This window comes from Salvia hispanica, chromosome 1 (assembly GCF_029641045.1).
Source record: "Salvia hispanica isolate PSC_SH4W2 chromosome 1, Shi_PSC_v1, whole genome shotgun sequence".
NCBI classification, from domain to species: Eukaryota; Viridiplantae; Streptophyta; class Magnoliopsida; order Lamiales; family Lamiaceae; genus Salvia; species Salvia hispanica.
In genome coordinates this window covers 67,974,021-67,996,609 of record NC_142692.1, presented here as the reverse complement: position 1 = coordinate 67,996,609, position 22,589 = coordinate 67,974,021, and the positions used below count along the sequence as shown (strand labels likewise).

Genomic DNA, 22,589 nt, shown 5'->3' with positions numbered 1-22,589 from the left:
CTCTCTCCGTCCACAATTAAGAGTCTCATTTCTAAATGGCGCGGATTTTAAGAAATGTTAAGAAAAGTAGGTGAAAGAAAGTTAGTGGAATAGGGGTCCCACTTGTATATATTAGTTTTAAATGATACTCCATCAGTCCCCCATTAGCAGTCACAATTTGACCGGGCACGGATTTTAAGAAATATAAAGAAAAGTTTGTTGAAAAAGTTAGTGGAATGTGAGACTCATTTTTTTATATTAATTTTATAATAAAATGTGAGTGAATTGAGTTAGTGGAATGTGAGACCTACTTACTATTTATGGTAAAAATGAAATGTGACTCTTAATTGGGAACGAACCGAAATAGAAAAGTGTGACTCTTAATCGGAGACGGAGGAAGTAAAATATAAATAGATTTATTGAATGTGAAGTCTATTTATAAAAATATGAATTAAAATAAATACTCCGAAAATTACATTAACTTTGGAGTATTTAGAGAGGGATGGAGAGAGCACTGTGAAATGTCACATTAACTTTGGAGTATAAACCTATAATGGAATAGATGTGAGCCTACTCCCACCTGTTTATTAATTGTCCATTTTTGTTATTTTTACTTTTTTTTTATTAATTATTTACTACTTACTATAAATAGTAATATAGTAATATAGTAAGCAGAACACATATTTCATTAACTATTTTTTTCACATTTTATTATCAAATTAATAATATGAAAATGAGACTTATATTTCATTAACCTTTTAAACTCATTTCACTTTGCATTTTTTAAAACTAGTGCTGGAATCAAAGTGAATAATTATTGGAGAACAATGAGAGTATATAAGTAAAATACTAATGATCTCGCTAGTTCTTTTACTTCCTTCATCCGCGAATAGGAGTCTCATTTTTTCATTTTAATCCGTCCGCAAATACGAGTCATGACTTGTCATGGCTTGTGCCTCGACATGTTCCTCTACACCACGCCGCTAGATCCGGGCTTCACATGTTTCATTTTATAGTCATGTTGTCAGTTTCCTATGAAAATATGATAGTCCCACCATAAGCGAGTCATTTTCCTTTTTTGGATGTCCCATCATAAGTGGGTCATTTTCATTCTTTTCACTCTTCTACTTATTTCTCTTTCATACTTTTCTCTCTCTATTTTAATTTTTCTAATATCAACTCTTGAAATCTTGTGCTAAAAGAATTGGCTCGCTTATGGAGGCGGAGGGAGTATAAATTTGAATAAAAGTGGTTGAAATAATGTAACTACTCCCACTATATAAACCAAGGCATAATAAAATAAAAGGTGATATTTTTATTTTTAGAAATACATCAATTGTAGTGAGAATTAAAATAATTACAACTCCGTATGAAATTTGTGTGACAGCACTGCGTATTTTCTTTTATAAATGATGGAGAACATGTTAATTTTCCAAGTAAGGTAAATTCATTGATTCATATACGGAGTGTTATATAAGCAAGGTTAATTGTGATATTATTCTATATAGTATACTAATGTAATGCACGAGTTTATTCTGAAACCATAACAATAATGATTATTTGAAGAATAATTACCGCAAAATAGTAGTACTAATTTTTGTATAGAAGAAGGCGTGTACAATACGTTCAAATCTGTCACATGTCGTGCCCCATCATTTTTAACCCCACGCCTTTTTAACAACCGGAATTTCTTAATATGAATAATTATATCAGTAATAAAAAGTGACTTTTTTTGTAAAAGTTATGCTTGCAAAAGTGATCGATATTCTTAATAAAAGTTACTAACTACTCTTTAATTTTGTTAAAGTACCGTGGAATTGTACTTAAATGTGTTTTTTCTTTTATTTGAATAGTTGTAATTAGGTTAGACTGAGTAAGGTATATATAATCGGAATTGAATTGGAATTATAGATCAGTGCAATTAAATTGGAAGCAATTAAATTAATTCAATTTCAATTTCATTGTTATGTGAAGATGATGTACTGGTTGATACGAAATTGAATTTGAAGAAATTATATAACGTGTTGTAAGTGTATGAGTTCAGTGTGTGTTGTATGTTCAGGTATTCAATTTTATACACTATTTGGAATTCAAATTATCTATTTTTTATATGAGGTTTGTGGTATTGACTTAAAATAAAAACTTTGACCGAATAGAATTATGGATTGACAAATTTATGTCTCCAAGTGGAAAATGTGGAAAGGTGAAAAAGTGAGGCAAATGTGTAAAACCAAGTCCATTTCTTGGTGCACTTTTGAATGCACAACCAAATCTTACCAATTTTGCAATATTTCAATTCTTCCTCCATTGGCATGAATAGTGCGGACCCATCTCAATTGTAAGCCCCCAACAATTTATTAGTGGAAGGTGAACATAAGAATTGATCCAATTAGACCAAGAATTGTTCAATTCTTTCAAAGTGAACACGCCCTAGTTAAAATGAATTAGAGATAGTTTGAGGATGTGCTGAGATGAGCTAAGAAATATACTACTGACGTGGCATGAGAAAATAGAAATAAGCTATGAGATAGACTCTCCTTATTGGAATGCTCTAATAATATCATCGCAAATTGATTATAATTGAGTAATCCATAATTTATCTAGGCTATTACTGGACTGTGGGAAGTTCTTGATGATGTGGCAGGAGAAATTTTTTATTAGACTATGGCTAGTGCGCATTCTATTATGGATGCTCTGAACCTCGAAATAATTGTTAAACGAATATCTTAAAATAGTCATATGCTCAAAAATAATTTGCCATGTGTCAATCTAGTATATTGAATTCTTTTCAACATATGTAAGACTTAAATTCATGGTGAGGAAAAGTTCTATATACTACTTACTTTGATTACTATGAGATGTAAAAGTTTAAAATAATTAAATAGTAACTTGAATTGCTTGATTGTAAAGTTTCTTCTAATCTTGATTGTCATACACATTTTGAATATAAAATATAGTCTTTTTTAACTTCTATTCCTTTGGCAGTTGGATAGACCAATAAGGTGAAATTATAGACTTCATGGACCATAGTGTGTCACAATCTAAATCATTATCAAATAGGCATTATGGTTGTGGCAGATAATGCATGCTCTTTACACACCCCAAACTGTGATGTGTTCTATATTGTATACATTACTTTTTTTATTTCTACTTTGGGAAACTTTAGTGGCTGAGATTTCATTTCTATGTAAAGGGAACCCTCCTATTAACCTTTTTCTTATATTTCAAGTTTCAAGGCACATAGTATTTGAAAGATGAACTTATTTTTGTTCTTCTTTTTGCCATTTCTTTCGAAATGGTATTATTTTTCATTTGATAGTGGGAAATTTTGGAGTTTAAACATTTAGCCAAAATTAGAGAATAAAATGTGGTTTAGTTATAAGACGTTTCTTCTATATTTAATAAATTGAAGATAATAGTAGAATCATTATTGATCCTTGATAAAAAAAAATTTTAAAAAAAAACTATAGTCACAGTTATTGCTAGAATATTGCATTTTCTTATATCGTTCGGAGGGACGGAAATAGCGTGTTATTGGGTTATAAACTAATTGTACTTACACTAACCCAATCCGTAATTACTTGTCTCATGTTTTCTTTTGAATTTGTTCGCGAATATATATAGTATTATTACTTTTTACTATTTTTTCCTAATTAATTTTACTCATATTTTATTAATTATACTCCCTCCGTTCTACTTTAGGAGTTTCGATTATTAATTTATTACGTATCCCACATTAGGAGTCTTAGTTAAAATAATAGGGCCAACATTCCACTAACCCCATTCACTTATAATTTACTCACTCCGGCCCACTTTAGGAGTCCTGGTTGAGTTCAACATGTGTATTAAGAAATGTAAAGGAAAGTTAGTGAAAAAAAATAGTGGAATGTGGATCCTACTATTTTATATTAGTTTTATAATAAAATGTGAGTGCAAAAAGATTAGTGGAATGTGGGGTCTAATACCATTTATGGAATATTCTAACCGGGACTCCTAATGTAACGACCCGCCCATTTAGGGTATAATAAATGCGGCGATTGTTAACTAGGCGGATTTAAAAGCATCAAAGATCATAGGCTAGGGTTCCATTTAAAAAGGGATTTAACCTAAGCATTTAATGAACAATTAAATGGGAGAAGAATAATGCCTTAGCAAAGAAATCCAACAAAAGCTATCACCATAAATGCTCCAAAATAGCAAAGGTTCCAAAATAGACTCATCTGTTTCATGTTCAAAAATTATTCCCACGTACTAAAAGAGTTTATACCCAACCAAAGGTCACAAGTTTTCATAATATAGCGGAAGCGATCAAGAGAGAAGTGAGGCTATGTATGGAGACACAACAACACTTAGAGTACCAACAGATCATCTTATTATTCCTTACTCAACACCGCCGCCCGCTCGCCACCGCTCAACCTGCACATAGGGAAAACACATGCAGGGCTGAGTATTTATAATCATACTCAGTGGACTCATTGCCGAAAACAGTTTTATCAACAGTAGTAATTATCATGCCATTTTCAAGTGTCCGTCGGGGTTTTAACTTTAGAAAGACCCGAGGCACCAAAATATATTCTTTCTCAAATATCACGGTCGCGCAACCATTTTTCACATCGACGTTTACCATATCCTCATTCTACATGACAAGGACTGCAGCCGCAATCCAGGTCACTAGACCGGCCAACCCGTACGCTGACACTCGGTCTAACATTGGTGTACACTAACCCAAGTAGAGTTTGCGGCTCTACAAGGATCCGAATTCGATTAAATCATAGTGGCATAGCCACGAGGGATAGGCACGACAAAACAAATCAAGGCATGATAACACATATCTCATTCTCATCAATATCAGTTTAGGACAATGTCCTTATTTTAAAAGAAAGCCCACCTCGTCAGCTTAGCTTGATAGTATTCTCTTCTCCTCGTTTATCACGCTGAGAGCGCGAAGTATCACCTTTAGATTAGGCGTATCACAAATCAGTTTCAATCATTGATCTCAAATCATGCATGTCTCCCATATTTCCCTTTTTCCCATCTATTATTTTCAAAATCATCAATCAAAATCAAAGTACGATTAGCATATCATTTTTATTCAATTAACAACTCCAAATTCACCATTAAAATCGTGTCACGCATGAGTGTTCCACACACAACACACGCACATGATCACAACACATGTGCACGCCTCGGTCGGCGTGCACACACACACACACGGTCTCGCACACACACACTTGCACACATATATCCCAAAATTCATCAATTTATTCCCCCTTCACTCAATCTAAATGCATGTGGACTCAAGAACACCGATTAATCGGTAGAAGAAGAGGAGATCAAAGATTAAAGTACCTTTTCCAAAAGAACAATCGGTAGAAACAAGTTATAGCCTTGATTCTTCAATAAAATCTTGAACTTCAACTTGAATTCTTCTCAATTGATGAAGAAATCTTGAAGAAAATTTGGAGAGAGTGGGGGAGAGATTTTCGAAATTTATGAGGAGTGGGAGGCGTCGGTTTTTGATCTCTAGGGTTTAGGATCTCTCATGTATTTATAGAGTGCCAAAATAATATCCCATAATTAAATAAATCAAGATTTGGAAGATATGGAGAGATTTGTTGGTTGTAGAGGCCGAAAACTTGGAGGGTGGTTAGGAGAGAATTTCGAATTCTAGGCTATTAACTTAGCCTATGATTTAATTCAAATATTTCACGGAGTAGAATAATATATCACGGAGCAAGAAAAATAATAATATTCTTCCCCAAATAAATAGGAAATAGGCGTGTATTTCAAATCTTCCAAGGGATTTGAATTTCAAATCCTAATTTAATCAGGATATGCAATATCTTCTTAGATTTGGCAAGATATGGTAGGATATTCTAGCATATTTATATTTATTCATGGAATAGAATAAATAAGGGATCAAATAAATAAATAATTCTCTCTTCTCCAATATATGAGATTTTCGAAAATCTCATGGGAAAAATCAAAGTGGTGATTCGAAAATTCCATGTAGGATTTATAGAGTATTTGGACTTTGGATTTAATTTGGATAATTATCCCAAACAAATAATTAAATCCAAGAATAGTAGGATTTCTTCTCCAAATAACAATAATGGCCGAAAATTCCACACATTTAAATAATGCTCCTATTTAATCCTCACTCATCCCTTAGGAAAAAAATAATTCACCCACAATTATATTTCTCCGCATCAAATATTCACACCCAATCAATCATTTCTTCACTTTCTCTTCTTTTTCTCAACGCATTGACCTTTCAATGGCCACGTCATATTTTTCCCATCTTTGACTATTCAATAGCCGCGTCAACATTTCAACAAGTTGACTATTCAACTCAATCTCAATTCTCATACGCAATTAGGTCACAAAGACACTATGCAGTTAATTACTCATCAAATAATTCACATATCAAAGCATTTAAGGCATTTAATGCAATAATTTTATAACCCGAAAATTAGGGTTTGAAAAAGTGGGGCGTTACACCTAAAATGGGACATCCAAAAATGGTAAATCGGGATTCCTAAAGTGGGACGGAAGGAGTATTGTGGAGTATAAAATTAAAATATAAAAATGAGACTCACACATTTTTTAATCAATTTTCCTTCACATTTCTTAAAACTTGTACCGTTCTCACTTAGAACTTATAAAATGGAATGGAGGGAGTATAAAAATACAACTCATATTTTAATAACTTTATCCATTATTTTTATTTAAATTTATTAAAACATGAGCTAAGCCAAAATGAGACATTCAATGAAAACCAATTAATATTTTCTACTATCTACTAATCTACTAGAAAACAAATAAATACCCAAACAAAATTGCTTAGCTTCCAAGTCTTTAATTTTTTTAATATAATGAGACTCGTAATTCTCATATGCTCACTTCTTCTTAGGTCAGTCCACTCGTATTTAATCATTGGCCGACTTGCATGTAAGTAAATTATTGAATTAATATTTCTTTTCCTAATTTTTTCAATTTATCGTTGAGCTTTTTGGTTCTATTTCTAGTGAGTTCTCAACAAGAACCGTAACTTGTGATCCTTGATTTGAATAAATAAGATTCTAATATACTTGGTGCTTATTATCACATAATACTGCAATATCAATTCGATATAGCATATGATGTTAAATAGAATCTATACGTACAAATAATATGTTATAGACAATCTATTAATGAATGACTGTAATATGACTCTAAAATAGCACCTATTGTCACATTATATTGTAGTAATATTAATTCGGTTCAGCATATGTTGTTATGTACAATACTAGAATATATTCGTATAAATATAAAGTTTAGACAATTTATTAAGAATGACTATAATATGAGTAATATATTATTTATTGTCACATAAAATCATATATAGAGAGAACCGGAATTTATAATACAAGACAAATTTATCTCAACATCAATTACTTATCAAAGTCGGCTGAAAGAATATTAAATATTCTACTCCTACGTTTTAATTCATTTTGGCGGTGAATAAAGTTTAGAAGATAAATATATTCCATTTTAAATTATTCCATCTTATTTTTACACACACTCACACACACACAAAACACACGTCGCAACACGCGCTCCGATTCGTGCAATGGCGGAAGAAGGATCATCGCGCGGCGGCCTGAAGCGCTCCTTCGTCGAAGACGATGAATCAAGCAAACCTCCTGCGTAAATTTCTCTCTCCCTGTACTCGTGCATGTATGGCGCTAGCTAGCTTCTGCTAATTTGACGACGTGTTTGATACTAGCCCTAGGGTTTATGCAATTTACTCGTGCTTCGCATTTTCATGGCGGAATTTGTACTTTTGTCATGTATTAATATCCAATTGAAGGAAAATTTAGGGATTTTGATTGATTGGGGGCGAAGGGGGAAAAAGTAAAATGAAACAATTAAGCCTTTTACGTGGATTGGATGTTTTGTTTTAATGGAGAATCTGCTTTCTGTGTTTATTTTTGGGTTTGTTTGCTCACTTGCGTAGGGAGAAGAGGGTGAGGTTTCCTAAAGGGAAGAAGGTGAAGCAGGGGGATCATGTTGCAGGTGCTGCACCGGGAGACGATGCTCCAGTTGCGAAGGATCCTAGCGTTGCTGCCAGAAATCGTGCCGTGAGAAGGAGTAAGTTTCAGAAAGTGCTTAGTGAAGAGTATGCTGATGCTGAAACCTTTGGTTTTGCAACTGATGTGAGGAAAGCAGAATTCAAGTACCAGGTAGTTTATATAAGGGGACCTAGATAGATGCTCATTTGTGCTGTTGAATTGTTGATGCTTGTGCTCGAATGTGCTTTAGTAGGAATTTGCTATTTTGTTGGTTTTTGTAATTTTGTTAGAGCAGTGCTTTGAGCTTAGTATGATGCTTCTGTTTATAATTTTTGTGCATTATTTTACTTATGTGCTCAGTGAAGTGGATTCTTGCTTTCATTGAACTTGGACTTGCCAATCACTTGCAAGAAAATTGTGAAATATACCATGCCTTCCGAGCTTAGGCTGCTAAATTTGATTGCTATCCTAAATTCTTGCTCGTACCTGTGGTATCATATCATAACCGTGGATCATTTACCAACACTGTGGAATCATCCAAGTTATGACTTTAAAATACCTTTCTCCTGGGCTTCAAATAGTTTCTTCTGTATATATAATGCACTTGTTTCTATCATCCTTCTGCACTTGCCAAATGACAGTACTATTTCATGTGTGCCAGTTGATGGCTAGTCTTTTATGAGGTAATATTCAGTTTCAAAATGGATTTACCAACGAAGTGACCAAGAACATTTCATCTGTAATTCGGGTGTTGTTTTTATGATGGTTTCTTGCACTTACTGTTTTCCATCTCCAACTCGATTTTTTTCTTTTGTGCTTGAGGCCTTCCACCTTCCTTTTTTACAGTAGTAACAGTTCCTTGAATGAAGTTAACCTCTTCTCCCACATCTAGGCTGATTTCGTGGTCCTATTTAATTGGTTTTGGTTTTGGTTTTGGTTTAGGTTTAGACGTACTAGTTTATTTTCCTTGGATTATACTAATTGTCAGAAATGAATTTTGTCAGGACACTGAGGAATTTATTGATGAAGGCGTCCCATTAGAACCTTTTAATCTCGAACAAGAGAGAGAAGAGGGCTACTTTGATGATAATGGAAATTACGTTGAATACATGAATAAGCAAATTAAGGTACTAATAGTCTTCAGTGTGATTACTGATTATTTTATTCCTGCATCATGCTCACATAAACTCTTACAGGATGCCTGGCTTGATGGTGTGGATTTGTGTGAAAAGTATGTTGAAAAGAGCTCTACGCCCATGAATAATGATGAGAAACCTCATGACCTATCAACCGAAGAGCTTGCAGTAATTAATCGGCGGATTGCAGATGCTCTTGAACCTGGAGAAACAGTAAGCTCTAGCTGTTATGTTTTATTTATTCCAGTATCTTACATCACTGTAGGGTGTTATTCAGAATAATCGTTCCTTACAATCATGGGTGTTTTTTTGCTCTTTCTTTTTTTTTCCCCTGCATGTCAGTCTCTTCAAGAAAGGTATACGGTTTGCATTGAAAAAAATGTGATGGGTTTTATGTTTTAACTTTTAATGAAATATGCATCATCTATCCTGTCAAACTTGTTTTGAATAATTGTTGCTTATTGGTACCTTCACCTTCTGTAACCTAGGCTCGTTACCATGAAAGAAACTTGTATGCATGAGTGGCTGAACAAGCTATAAAGATTCAGAGAGATAAAATGTCTTCTGCGGATAATGTCCATACAAAAACTTTATCTCTCCTTCAAATTATTCGCTTTTATGTATTTAACACTACATTCATGTTCTAGAATAGTTCATTTTTGTTTGAAGGGAAGAGGCCATATATCGTTTATTGGGTGATAAGAGAGAGTGTATAGTTAATTTTTTTGTTTATCTCATCTTACATATGATTTTGAGTTAATTTTTTTCGTTCAATTTTGAGCTGCCCATGTTTTTCCAGTTGAATTTTATCTCATCAAAATAGTCGTCACACACCACTCTTTGTCAAAATCTTTAATTGAATCAATCTCCAACAGGTTTTGCGTGCTTTGAGGAGATTAAAGGGTTCAACTGATAAGAGGCAAAAGATGTCTGCAGAAACCAAAAATCTGTTTGACCAGCTAACTGAAGATGCCATGAAACTGATGGAGAATGGCGATTATAGTTGAGCTGTTCTATTTTCTGTCTGAAGAGCCTGCAACCTTTAAGACATTTTCACTCATCCATTTGTATTTGTGGACTTGTTTGCTCTGCAGATGTCTATGATGAAAAGCAGGAACATTTTGAGCGTGAAGCAGGTCCGATCGCGTGACTTTTCTTGGTTTTTTCGGGCCCTTTTTATACTCCTCTGTGATTATTACTTCTTTATTTTATTATATTATTAGCATGAAACATGACATATTCTTCTAGGCATTTTAAGGTTCTATTTTATTTCTAAGAGTTACGACTTCATTTTTATGTGCATGACATATAGACATCATACCTTTTGGCAGCGGTCTTATCTCAAAAGATAATAGACTCATTCCCTTTTTCTTCTTGAGTCACTCTCCTACTCACGCGGCTCTTTCTAATTTCCTGAAATAAGAACAAAATGGAGGCAAACTAGGACCTTATTAAAGTATTTATTTGATTCTTTGAGTTGTACTGTGTAGTGTGTGTTTCCGTGCTTTAGAAATTGCTTTCTGGGATACTGGTAAAAATTAGGACCGCTTTAATGCAGCCACTTGTGAATGTGAAAATGATCTTCTCTACATCTTAAGCTCCATACCTTTTTGTTTAGACACTTTGCTTATTATACTCTCTGTAGTTTTTAGTGGGTTTGTACTCTCATTGTAAAATCTGTTTCTCTAAAAAACTTAGAAAGAGTTGGTGATAAAAGCTTTGGCATTGAAATAACTTTTTTCCTTGTTCCTTAATTTGGTATTTTTTCTCTTTAGCCATGTGTTTATTGTTGATAAGTTTATTATGAGAAATGTTATATTGTAACTTTGCAGAGGGTTATGAGAAATTAGTCAATGCTAGAAAGCATGGTCTCCCAGAAGGTCTGGGCAAAGAGACATCTGAAGACATGTTTGATATGTTTGGAGACGATGAAGGGAAGGCTGCGGATACTCCCGCCACTACTGGGAAGGGGTCGTTTTCATCCCAGGCCGTTGAGGGTATGCTTAATCCCAGCATCTTGAAGTATATGGTATAGGGAAAAAACTATTGTAGCTAAGTTGTACATGTATGTGCTTGCAGGTGGAGAGATGCAAAATGACTATGTATATGATGATTCTACTGGGTATGTCTCACCTTTCAATTTCCCTTTACGTGGTTTATGTGCTAAATATACAAGTTTAGTTGCTGGTATCATAAAATGCATTATTAAACAATATACTTTTTCTGTTATATCTTCTGTTTTGCTAGCGCCTAGCTGAACATGTGACGAGTTCAATCAACAACATATTGTTCTAGGTTTCTAGCTTTGAGGACTAGCTTATACAACTCTTTTGCGTCTTGAAAGCAACTTATGTTATCTCTCGTTAAAAGTAATAAACACTGAGATGGTCAAGGCTGTCAATATGTTGTCACTCATCTTATGTGGTTGGATTGTGTTTTAAGTAGAGTGGTTTTTCTGAGCTATTCTCGTACCCAATCACTTACCGTTTCAGATATTACTACAACAGCAATTTGGGCTACTATTATGATCCATCCACGGGATTGTATGGCTGTGCAGCAACTGGGAAATGGTAATGTGGCAGTAATTATTCTTCGACTTTTTATATAAAATGAATGCATTCCTCCTTCAGGCTTCATCTTCTCACTCATATGCTGATATTGTCATACAACGAGTAGTCTGATTTACTTGAGCAAAATAATTATATGGTTAAAGTATGGACCGGGAAAGCATGTAGTTGCTCCAGAATCTTTTGGTTAACCATAAATAGGCTACTTGCTTCGTCCAGATATAAAGTTGTCTTATGGCTTACTTGTGTTTCCCCCTTTGTCTGTTGGTGCAGGTATTCTTATAACGAAGAATCAGGGGCGTACGATGAAATTCAACAGGATGTGGATGCGAATGCTGCCGGGATGAGTTGAAGAGACGGATTGGATAATGCACAATATGGAGGATTTAGTGATGTTAATTTACAATCTGATCCTGTGTTATATAATTTGTGAGCTCTTGGATTTAGTGATTATTAACTTACAATCTGACAACTCTTTTATGTGAATGGGGGATAAAGTAGTTTGAAGTTTGAACCATTGCTTAGGTTTTATTCTTTTTTTTTAATACTTTTGGATCAACCCAAAATTTGACAATTATCTGTTTATCTTGTTGAATCAAGATCAACCCTGGAAAATTACAGATTCCATTTGTCTTTTGTCACAAAAGAATCACCCCTCTTTCACTAACATATTCCTACACTCAATAACTCGTAGCTACTTCATCTCAGTGTACAGACTCACCAAAATTCTCCACACGAACACACCCCCTCCTTGAAATGGTGAAACCGATTATTATCCCTCACCACGATCTCGCGCCCCGTTACAGCCGAAGCAACCTTCATAAACTGATGGCAGTCCCCACAAATCCTCAGATTCTTCATGATCCTTATCGGAACAAACCGAGGCAAACACATCAACCCGAAAGTAAAAGCCAGCTTCTCACTATGATGCTTCAGCAGCTCCCTCTTGCAATCATCCTCCACATCGTGCAGATCGTGCTCAACTAGCCCTCTGAACCCCGACTTCTCCATCTCCTCGAGCAAATCATCCAGCCTCGCGTATATCTCCCCCATCCGCGGATGGCTCCTCTCCCCGACCATGAACGAGTGAACAGTGTCTTTGATCTCAATCCAGCTCTTCCCCCTCTCCTTCTTAACTTCACTACTCTTGAGCAGTTTCCTTGCTGATGCAACGTCGTCCCACCTCCCGCTTGCAGCATATACGTTTGACAGCAAAACATGATTCCCAGCGTTGTTAGGCTCGATCTTGAACAATTTTCTTGCAGCAACCTCTGCCACCTCTACGTTTTTATGAACTCTGCATGAGGCCAAGAGCGATCCCCACATGGACGCAGTGGCCTCAAACGGCATTTTCTCAATCATATCCATGGCCTCGTCAATCCTCCCCGTTCTACCTAGGATATCAACCATACACGAGTAATGCACAGCGCCCGGATTCAAGCCTTGCTCCTTCATCATGTCAAAATACCTCCGCCCCTTCTCAGCCAATCCCATGTGAGCGCAAGCAGATAAGATAGAGACATAAGTTACCTCACTCGGATACAGAAACGCCTGTTGCATCTTCTCGAACAGCATCATAGCCTCCAAGGGCCTAGCGTGCCTTGCAAAGCCCGAGATCATCGTGTTCCAAAGGATCACATTTCTCTTCTCTGCTTCGGAGAAAACAGAGTGAGACTGATTAATGCTACCACATCTTGCATAAACATCGACGAGAGAAGAAACAACGTACTCGTTTGCACCAAAACCGGCCTTACACACGACTGCGTGCACTTGCCTCCCTTGTACCAACGCCGCCAAGGCAGCCGAGGCACAGAGAACAGAGGAGATCATGAAAACATTCATCTCGACTCCATTTCTCTGCGCTGCGAGAAACAATCTCAACGCCTCCTCGTACAGATCGTTCTGCACGAATCCAGCCATCATCGAGCTCCACGTCACGTCACTCTTCTCCGGCATGGCCTCAAACACGTGCAATGCGTCGTCGATGAATCGGCATTTCGCATAAACATCGAGCAAAGCCGTGCCAACGAAGGCATTCGACTCCATCGACGACTTAACAACCAAGACATGTAACTGTTTGCTCTCACAGGGCAAAAAATTCGAGGCGCAAGCGCATAGCACGCTAGACAAGGCGAATTCACTCAACTCCGATCCTTCTCTGAGCATCCGGGCGAATAGAGACACAGCTGCTTCGCCGTTGCCGTAGCTGTTTTGAGAGTAGGCGCCGATCATGGTGTTCCATGAAACCACGCTTCGCAGGCGCATTTCGTCGAACACCTTGCGGGCATGATCCACGGCGCCGCATTTGGAGTAGAAATTGATGAGCATGTTGGAAGTGGAAGTGTCTGATTGCAAGCCGAAATGGATGATCTGTGCGTGGGAGGATTTTCCGGGCTGGATTGCTCTCTGTTTGGCGCATTTTTGAACGATGGTTTGCTGAATTTGAAGAAAAGCTTGTCTTGTGCATACCCAAATATGGGATTCTTCTTCTTCTTGATTTTGTTGGTCAATTTTAGCTGTGCAGATTGTTGAAATGCGTTTTTGATGAAAGCTGAATGTTATGCAAGATTTAGTTTTTCTGTGCAAGAATTTCATTTGGAGTGATGGAATGATTATGGAAATTGGCTTTTCATTAGTTTCAGCTGCTAACCTTCATATTTCTTCTTTTCTTTGATTCTCTATGATTTCCTAGTAAATATTATCACTTCGTTGAAGTGAATATAAGCAATAACAAATGGGAGTTTTTTTTATATAAAAAAAATGTTTGAAGAAATCACAAATTTATACCGAAAGTTAGTACTCCATTTTTCATGAATTGAATGCAATGTCCTTTCCCTAAACCGAAATTGCCATATCGAATTTAATTTAGGAGAAAATAATTAAAGACCATATGGATTTTACTCATATTCGGAAGTTAGGTGTCAGTAAATAATAGCTATTAGATATTTAAATAAATGCCTAGATCATTAACCCCGAAATGTCAATACGATTAATAAAAAATGTCAATAAATTAGTTGTAACTAACTTTTAAAAAATATCTCATAACTTTAAAATGCATATAACTTTCTCGATTTAAATTATTTTTTCGTATAACATATATCAAATTAAAGATAATTTCATAAGGATTCTAACGAGATCTCACTTGCATATGTTCTGATGTCAAAATTTGAATTTTTTTTTAAATTTTCAATTTTTTAGTACATCAACAAACGTCAACGTAATATATAAAATATGTCAATATAATACATGAAGAATGTCAATATAAGCTATGTGTTAACATTCTCAAAGCATTGTGTTGACATTTTCAAAGTATTGTGTTGATATTTTCGAAACACTATATTGACATTTTCTTCCAAAACCCTAATTTGGTAGTTTTTTTTTTATCTTTTTCGATTTAATTAATAAAAACGAAAATTACACGTGACAAATTGTAGACTATAAGTTTTCTAAAATTCTATAGTCTTAAATTAATTGTAATTAGCAATTAAATGATGAGTTAACACTTGATCACTCCCATGAAACACAAATTAGTAATCGAAATGAAAGTTATCCAATTCTAAAATAACAAATAAATGAAAATTATCCCATTGCTATATACTAGCGTGGGCCACTTAATGGGCCAGGAAAATGGGCCCAGCATGAGTTGGAAAAAACGGGCCGATAATTGGGCTTTGAGCCTGTCGAAATTCCGATACGCACCGTCGGCGCACGTTAGACTAACCTCCACTCTTTTTCTTACGCTGCGCTCTGATCAAAAGCTTTCTTTTACGAGAGCTAACCTTTGAATCAAGTTGGTTACATTCATTTCACACACACAACACACACTACCAAAAAGCACACGCACAGAAACCCGATCTCGTCACGCGAAATTCAACCAAACAGTCTGAAGAAGATAAGCCGATACGTATAATTTACGCGTGCGTGTTTGTGTATTGGTAAATCCATGTGTACGTGCAGCTAGAAGACGCGACTGCGTGTAGAGAGATGACGGAGGAGGGATCGGAGAGGGAGAACAAGGGGTTAACCTCGATGGATTCGATGGAGTCGCGCTGGGTGTACCAGGATGAGGAGGGCTCCGAGATCGACAACGACGGCGGATTGGAATCGCCGCAGAGGGATTCCGACGACGAGGATAATGCGGAGCAGAGGTTGATTCGCACGGGGCCTAGGATTGATTCGTTTGATGTCGAAGCGCTCGAAGTTCCCGGAGCTCATAGGAATGATTTTGAGGTGCGTTTCGTTTAGCCTAATAGTGTTCATGTATTCTGATTGCATTTCAATTCGACGTTGAGCGCATTTGAGCTATTTAAATTTCAGAGGATTTTATGTGATAACTCTGATAAGAAGAATAATTACTCGAAATTGAGGCTTATCTGATCGCCAGGAGAGCAGGGTAAATGCAGTGAACAATTATCCAATTAGCTACGGAATAAGAGCACTTCTAGTTAGCGGTTTTCCTTTTGATCAGTGGTGGAATAGGATAGGTCGATGACAGTAGTATTTATGTTTCTACAGTGTGCTCTCTTTAAATCTGATCTGAACTAAGTCTCCCAAAAAAGTTACCAAAACTTGCTGAGATGTTGGTGAAACTAATTGCTGTTTCCGACAGCATCTGAACCTTGACCTATTTTCTCTTGTGCAAGTGTCAAAGAACAAGAGGTTTTGGAGAATGATGGACTAAATATTTGTAATGAGGTTTCATCCTAAAAGACAAAACCCAGTGAAGGAGTGGGTGTTGAGTTTTGTGATTGAACTGAGAACTAATAACAACCAAATAATATTGATGTGAGAGCTGCTTTGAATCATTAGTTAAAGTTCTGTAATGGAGTATTTTAGTTTTTCACTTCACTAGTGCATTTTACTTGTTTGTCACTGTTGAAGAGCTCACTTTTACCCACAAACTATTTAGGTCATTGTGCCTTAGATTAGGTTATGCTTATGAAAGTCCCATCTCTTAGCAGCTTTTACACTCATACTACCCACAGTTAAAAGTAAGTTTCAGTGTCTAGGAAGTTAATTATTCAACCTGAGTTTTGATGCAATTATATTTGATTAATGGGCTGATTTTTTGTTGATGTCTTGATTTTAAAAATAAAGTCACAGGAAGCCACTTTAGGCAGGAGAATAGGACTTGCATTTCAGACACTTGGTGTTGTTTTTGGTGATGTGGGGACTAGTCCTTTATATACCTTCAGCGTGATGTTCAGCAAGGCACCTGTAAACGGGGATGAAGATGTTATTGGGGCATTGTCTCTAGTTTTGTACACGTTAATTCTGACTTCACTGGTCAAGTATGTGCTCATTGTTCTTTGGGCGAACGATGATGGCGAAGGTATTTCACCTTTTGATCTTTTTATTTACATTTGGTACCATTTGTAGAACAAATGTGCATGTCTATTCACTCTCTAGATGTCGTATGACTTCTACTTTTACAATTTCCTGTAGGTGGTACATTTGCTCTCTACTCATTGATATGCCGGCATGCCAAAGTCAGTCTTCTTCCAAACCAGTTGCCTTCAGATGCTCGAATATCAAGCTTCAGGCTTAAAGTGCCATCAGCAGAACTGGAGAGGTCCTTGAAAATAAAGGAAAGACTTGAGTCTTCTCACACATTGAAAAAGCTTCTTCTCATATTGGTTCTTGCTGGTACTTCTATGGTGATAGCTGATGGTGTGGTTACACCTGCTATGTCAGGTGCTTTTTAACGATCATTTTAGTATATTTGATTCCTTGAGGCGTTGGTTCTTAAGTAGTCGAAAGATGAAAGAGCTAAATGTAGTTATGAACTATTTCAAATCTGTTTATGCAGTTATATCTGCTGTTGGTGGGTTGGATGTTGGAATCTCTGGGTTTGAGCAAGGTGATTCATCCTTTACTTCTTCTTTGTATCAGAACTGTTTGCACCTTTTATGTACCTTCCGTAGTTTGACTTTGTTGAGTGGTATGACATTGAAAAGGTGCTTTACTAGTGATTCTGTAGATAGCTGATCCCATAGCACATCAACCTGAAAAAGAATGGAATATTGCTTCTTTCTCATTTGTGGATATTGAACTGCAAGATACAGTGTATAAGTACAATAGCAGCATTTACATTCAATAATTGGCCGACAACCTCTCAATTGTACTTACTAATCATGTGGACCATGTTGGAACCTCATGTGTAAAGATAATCAGTTGGACTGTTAATTACTGCACATCAGATCCATATCACATTGTATGACCTAGCTTAGTTTCTGCTGTTTACAAATGTAATTCTATTGTATAATAATTGTTTCAGTTTGATCCTGTAGCATGGTCAATAACTGAAAATATTTATTTTTCTGAAGTGCAGAGCACGTCGTGATGATCTCGGTTGCATTTCTTATAATTTTATTCAGTGTACAGAGGTATGGAACAAGTAAAGTCGGGATTGTAGTGGGTCCTGCCTTGTTTATATGGTTTTGTTCTCTTGGAGGCATTGGCGTATACAACCTTGTCAAGTACGACAGTAAGGTTCTGCGGGCATTTAATCCAATACATATTTATTTTTTCTTCAAGCGCAATTCAACAAAGGCATGGTATTCTCTAGGGGGCTGTATTCTTTGTGCAACAGGTAGAATCTGATGTTCAGTTTTTTTCCTTCCAATTACACTATTTTTTTGTTTCAGTTTCCTTTAAATCTTGCAACATCGATAAGATTAATTGTTAATTCAACTTTCTCTATTTTTTGGTGTATTTTAATCTGGCTCGCTTTGCATTTTGTTCGATTTTGAAGTCCAATATGGAATGACCATTTATGTGTTTAATCACATTTACCTGGTTGTTGCCTCCCCATTTGCCAATGAAGCATCCCTTTGATTTGTAGCTTATGTGGTAATGTAAATATCTTCAGGAGTTTTCACATAAATCCATCAGAGATCTGCATAAGTGAAGTGCCTTGAACTGGCCATTCTTACAACTTAATTGTGAGAGCTTTCTTGTTTTAACTTTTCCAATAAATTTTCAGGTTTCAATTCCTCTATATTTCCCAACCTAAGAGTATCAGTGAACTGGGTATCGTACTTTATTTTCAAACGTTTTAATTTCTGAACGTGAAAATCAGCTGCTAGCTTATGCTGAACTCTATGATGCCCAAATGAGTGCATATTATTTTGAAAATTCATTTTATTTTCTAATAAGAATGGCATCATATTTTCTGATTAATCTGATCATCAGTTATGTGACTCAGGTTCCGAGGCAATGTTTGCAGATCTTTGCTATTTCTCTGTAAGATCAGTGCAAGTAAGTAGTGACAGTTCGCCAAATTATTTTATGGTTTAACCTAAAATTCAATAACATGCTTTTAGAGATGTATTGTGTTCTTACAAAAAGATTTAAATTATTTGTGACAGCTTACATTTGTGTTCCTTGTATTACCTTGCCTTCTGCTGGGTTACCTGGGCCAAGCTGCATATCTTATGGAGAATCATGCTGATACTACACAGGCCTTCTTCTCTTCTGTTCCAAGTAAATACAATGTATTCCTTTTCATTGTTGATCTGTGTGGTAGTTGGGTAGCATCAGTAATTGATAAAAGTACATAACAATCATTTTACATTTTTTTGAGGGAAAGATTTTACATTTTACATGTTGTGTACTGATAATGCTTTCACATTTAGATAGATATACAAGTTAAATTATGCAGCATGATAGACATCTCATTTCGGTTGGATCTGGCACTGCCCAGCTCAACTGCATATAGTGTTTCAGTCAGCAAATAATATGGGAGTTCCCTTTTGATCTGATGCAGGTGGAGCTTATTGGCCCGTTTTTCTCATAGCTAATGTAGCAGCACTGATTGCTAGTAGGGCCATGACAACAGCAACTTTCTCTTGTATTAAACAATCCACAGCACTTGGGTGTTTTCCTCGTCTTAAGATTATACATACCTCGAGGAAATTCATGGGCCAAATTTATATTCCAGTCATGAACTGGTTTTTGCTCGTTCTAACACTGGTGTTAGTCTGCAATATCTCAAGTATATATGAGATTGGAAATGCATATGGTAAGTCTCTTTTCATTGAAATTTGGCTCTCAGTGCAACTGATACCTTCTAACTCTTTTCACATCTGTGCATTCTCTTTTTAGTTTTCACCTTTCGTTTTGTTTGTTTGCATGTGCAAACTGACCAATTTGCTTACAAGTTTGAGTCTGAATTTGGTGAATGGTTATGATATCTTTAACAATGAGCAAGTGTGAGGAGAGAATGTGAAGTATCAAAGCTTATAACATTTTCGTGTTGAGTTAAGTTTAACTATACAATGGGACAATCTGATTAGGTTTCCTAAATAACTGTGTGCTTGATTGTTGTATTTTGGTCTCAGATAGAGTAATAATCTTAAGATGTAATATCCAGAGATAAGCCATATTGTTCATTAGCTGCTAAGTCATATAATAAGCTAACAAATTTCAAATTTAACCGAAACTTGAGGGAAACAAACTGCTCAGGCAATTTATGTTGGATGTTGAAATTGTAAGTCTAAGCTTAGACACATTGTCTCATGTATATCTCCGAATCCCCCATAACTGTTCTCTATCCTTGCTTCATATTGGTATAGTATCTAAAATCAAAAGCATTCGATAGGCTAGTGGCCTTTTTACTCACTATGTTACCATGTGAAACCTAGTACCAGCTACCTATTTTTTATTTTAATTTCGATACCCGATAGACCACTTGGATTACTATATCGGAAACTAATATTTTTCTTTTAATCTCAATGCCATATAAGGCCACTTGGATTACCATATCTGGCAACTAATAACTTGCTTGAGCTTTAAAAGTTAAAATGATTTGAATACAGTAGAAAATTAAATGAATAATGGATTGTGAATACAAGTGCAACTGTGCAAGCAACATATAAGTAGCATGACATGACTGATCTGTAACTTCTAGGGGTTTTTTCATTTTGTAGATAACAATTGCTGTGTTCAGAACACTTCAGGTTCAGAAGCATATCTGAATCTCCAGTTTGTGAATTTGATAAACTGAAGGAATATCTGATCTGGAATTCGTATTTGACCTATACCAGTATATCCATTTGATTGTAACTGAAACTGCTAAGACACAATTTGATTCTTCTGGTTGTTTTGTAGAAACAATCTTCTGAGATAAAATTACATAGGCCTCGTTTTGATTGGTCTCTTTTTGCAGGCATTGCTGAACTCGGTGTTATGATGATGACTACAATCTTAGTAACCCTTGTGATGCTTCTCATCTGGCAGATAAACATTTTCATTGTTCTGAGTTTTGTTATCATTTTCTTGGGAATAGAGCTGACTTTCCTTTCTTCAGTTTTGTGGAGTGTGGGGGATGGAAGTTGGATTATATTGGTATTTGCCATTGTCATATTCCTCATTATGTATATTTGGAACTATGGTAGCAAGCTAAAATATGAGACAGAGGTGAAGCAAAAGATGTCAATGGATGTGCTCCGAGAACTAGGTCCTGACCTTGGAACTGTTAGGGCTCCTGGAATTGGCTTGATTTACAACGAGCTGGCGAAGGGGGTACCAGCTATATTTGGGCATTTCCTGACAACACTACCTGCTGTGCATTCAATGATGATATTTGTGTGTATAAAGTATGTTCCTGTATCTGTTGTCCCTCAAAGTGAGAGGTTTCTGTTTAGACGAGTCTGCCCCAAAAGCTACCACATATTTCGTTGTGTTGCCAGGTAAACTGCAAATTTTGAGCCGCATATAAGCTGAGATTTGTTCCATATTATTCTAGTCGAACTTGCATGTTGTAAATCATCTCGGGCTGGGACTGCAATGTTTTCTTTCTAATTAATTTTCCTAGAGGCTTTAGCGGTTCGCGTTTGTGCTTCTACAAATTCTGGATTGTGCACATCATGTATTAGGCTGCTAGAAATTGTCGAGTTCTAATTTGATAGTGTATTGGTGGATACAGGTTTCCATTGAAGGCCTTGCTAGGCTATATTACGTGTTTTGAAACTGTTTCAAGAAGATTTTATTAATACACTCCTCTTTCTTCTGGTAACAGATATGGATACAAGGATGTTCGCAAAGAAAACCACCAGACCTTCGAGCAATTGCTGATTGAGTCTCTTGAGAAGTTCATTCGGCGGGAAGCTCAGGAGAGATCGCTAGAGAGTGATGATGATGACTCGGATGCTGAGGGAGAGAATTTCTCTAGAATTCTAATAGCTCCAAATGGGAGTGTATATTCCCTCGCTGTCCCCCTCCTAGAGGAGCTCAAGGATACGAGCAATTTCATCCCAGAAGGAAGCGCAGTGAAGGAACAGCAGCAGGCACAAACAGATGAGATCACCCTCGATGCTGAGCAAAGCCTCGAGAAGGAGCTGTCCTTCTTACGCAAGGCAAAGGAGTCCGGTGTGGTATACCTTCTCGGGCATGGAGATATCCGAGCAAGGAAGGATTCTTGGTTCATAAAGAAGCTCGTCATCAATTATTTTTACGCGTTCTTGAGAAAGAACAGCAGGAGGGGGACTGCGAATTTGAGCGTTCCGCACTCGCATCTGATACAGGTAGGCATGACTTACATGGTGTGAAACTTTGCGATTTTTTGCAGTTCAAAAACTGGATTCGTAACCGCTTAATATATGTGGAGTTTTTGTATAGCTTCTGCTGATTTTCACTCCCATCTTTCCAGTTTTTTAGGCCTGTACTCTGTTTTGATATCAAATCAACACAGTCGATTTTAATGTGATATACATGATAGGATTAATATTCTAATTTGTGTACAATTTGCACATGCTGATGTGGATCTCACAACTAAATAAATACAGTATATATTAGCTTTTCTCATTTCAATTTTCGGATATTTTCGATTTGGGACTGAAAGTGGACCATTT

The 22,589-nt window shown here is 36.2% G+C and overlaps 3 protein-coding genes across 5 annotated transcripts; 2 read left to right on the top strand and 1 right to left on the bottom strand.

Moving 5' to 3' along the window:
- The first annotated feature begins 7,510 nt into the window (after positions 1 to 7,510).
- LOC125221991 (uncharacterized) lies at positions 7,511 to 12,253 on the top strand. Of its 2 annotated transcripts, none has more exons than XM_048124361.2 (10): positions 7,511 to 7,668; positions 7,979 to 8,204; positions 9,038 to 9,160; positions 9,230 to 9,382; positions 10,045 to 10,171; positions 10,264 to 10,305; positions 11,002 to 11,166; positions 11,249 to 11,291; positions 11,677 to 11,739; positions 12,010 to 12,253. In XM_048124361.2, the coding sequence occupies exons 1-10, from the start codon at positions 7,592 to 7,594 to the stop codon at positions 12,086 to 12,088; spliced, it is 1,098 nt and encodes a 365-aa protein (XP_047980318.2). In that variant the 5' UTR covers positions 7,511 to 7,591; the 3' UTR covers positions 12,089 to 12,253. The 2 variants fall into 2 exon arrangements, with proteins under 2 accessions (XP_047980318.2, XP_047980317.2); XM_048124360.2 differs by having other exon boundaries at positions 11,662 to 11,739.
- Positions 12,254 to 12,302: 49 nt separating this feature from the next.
- On the bottom strand, positions 12,303 to 14,390 carry LOC125221990 (Pentatricopeptide repeat (PPR) superfamily protein). Its single transcript, XM_048124359.2, has one exon. The coding sequence runs from the start codon at positions 14,329 to 14,331 to the stop codon at positions 12,454 to 12,456; it is 1,878 nt and encodes a 625-aa protein (XP_047980316.1). The 5' UTR covers positions 14,332 to 14,390; the 3' UTR covers positions 12,303 to 12,453.
- A 1,120-nt stretch (positions 14,391 to 15,510) lies between these two features.
- On the top strand, positions 15,511 to 22,542 carry LOC125222354 (potassium transporter 7). 2 transcript variants are annotated; one of them, XM_089057236.1, is made up of 10 exons: positions 15,511 to 15,966; positions 16,840 to 17,068; positions 17,182 to 17,430; positions 17,546 to 17,596; positions 18,068 to 18,328; positions 18,944 to 18,996; positions 19,107 to 19,221; positions 19,505 to 19,759; positions 20,906 to 21,428; positions 21,758 to 22,542. In XM_089057236.1, the coding sequence occupies exons 1-10, from the start codon at positions 15,721 to 15,723 to the stop codon at positions 22,284 to 22,286; spliced, it is 2,511 nt and encodes an 836-aa protein (XP_088913362.1). In that variant the 5' UTR covers positions 15,511 to 15,720; the 3' UTR covers positions 22,287 to 22,542. The 2 variants fall into 2 exon arrangements, with proteins under 2 accessions (XP_088913362.1, XP_047980853.1); XM_048124896.2 differs by having other exon boundaries at positions 15,512 to 15,966; positions 16,834 to 17,068.
- The last annotated feature ends 47 nt before the right edge of the window (positions 22,543 to 22,589 follow it).

What these genes read in the sequence shown, in the direction of transcription:
- LOC125221991 (XM_048124360.2), top strand. Translation starts at nt 7,592, where the DNA reads ATGGCGGAAGAAGGATCATCGCGCGGCGGCCTGAAGCGCTCCTTCGTC. An exon ending in GAATCAAGCAAACCTCCTGC is followed by an intron (nt 7,669 to 7,978) that starts GTAAATTTCTCT and finishes TCACTTGCGTAG; the next exon opens with GGAGAAGAGGGTGAGGTTTC. An exon ending in GATGGAGAATGGCGATTATA is followed by an intron (nt 10,172 to 10,263) that starts GTTGAGCTGTTC and finishes TTTGCTCTGCAG; the next exon opens with ATGTCTATGATGAAAAGCAG.
- LOC125221990 (XM_048124359.2), bottom strand. Translation starts at nt 14,331, where the DNA reads ATGAAATTCTTGCACAGAAAAACTAAATCTTGCATAACATTCAGCTTT.
- LOC125222354 (XM_048124896.2), top strand. Translation starts at nt 15,721, where the DNA reads ATGACGGAGGAGGGATCGGAGAGGGAGAACAAGGGGTTAACCTCGATG. An exon ending in GGCGAACGATGATGGCGAAG is followed by an intron (nt 17,069 to 17,181) that starts GTATTTCACCTT and finishes AATTTCCTGTAG; the next exon opens with GTGGTACATTTGCTCTCTAC. An exon ending in TGAGATTGGAAATGCATATG is followed by an intron (nt 19,760 to 20,905) that starts GTAAGTCTCTTT and finishes CTCTTTTTGCAG; the next exon opens with GCATTGCTGAACTCGGTGTT.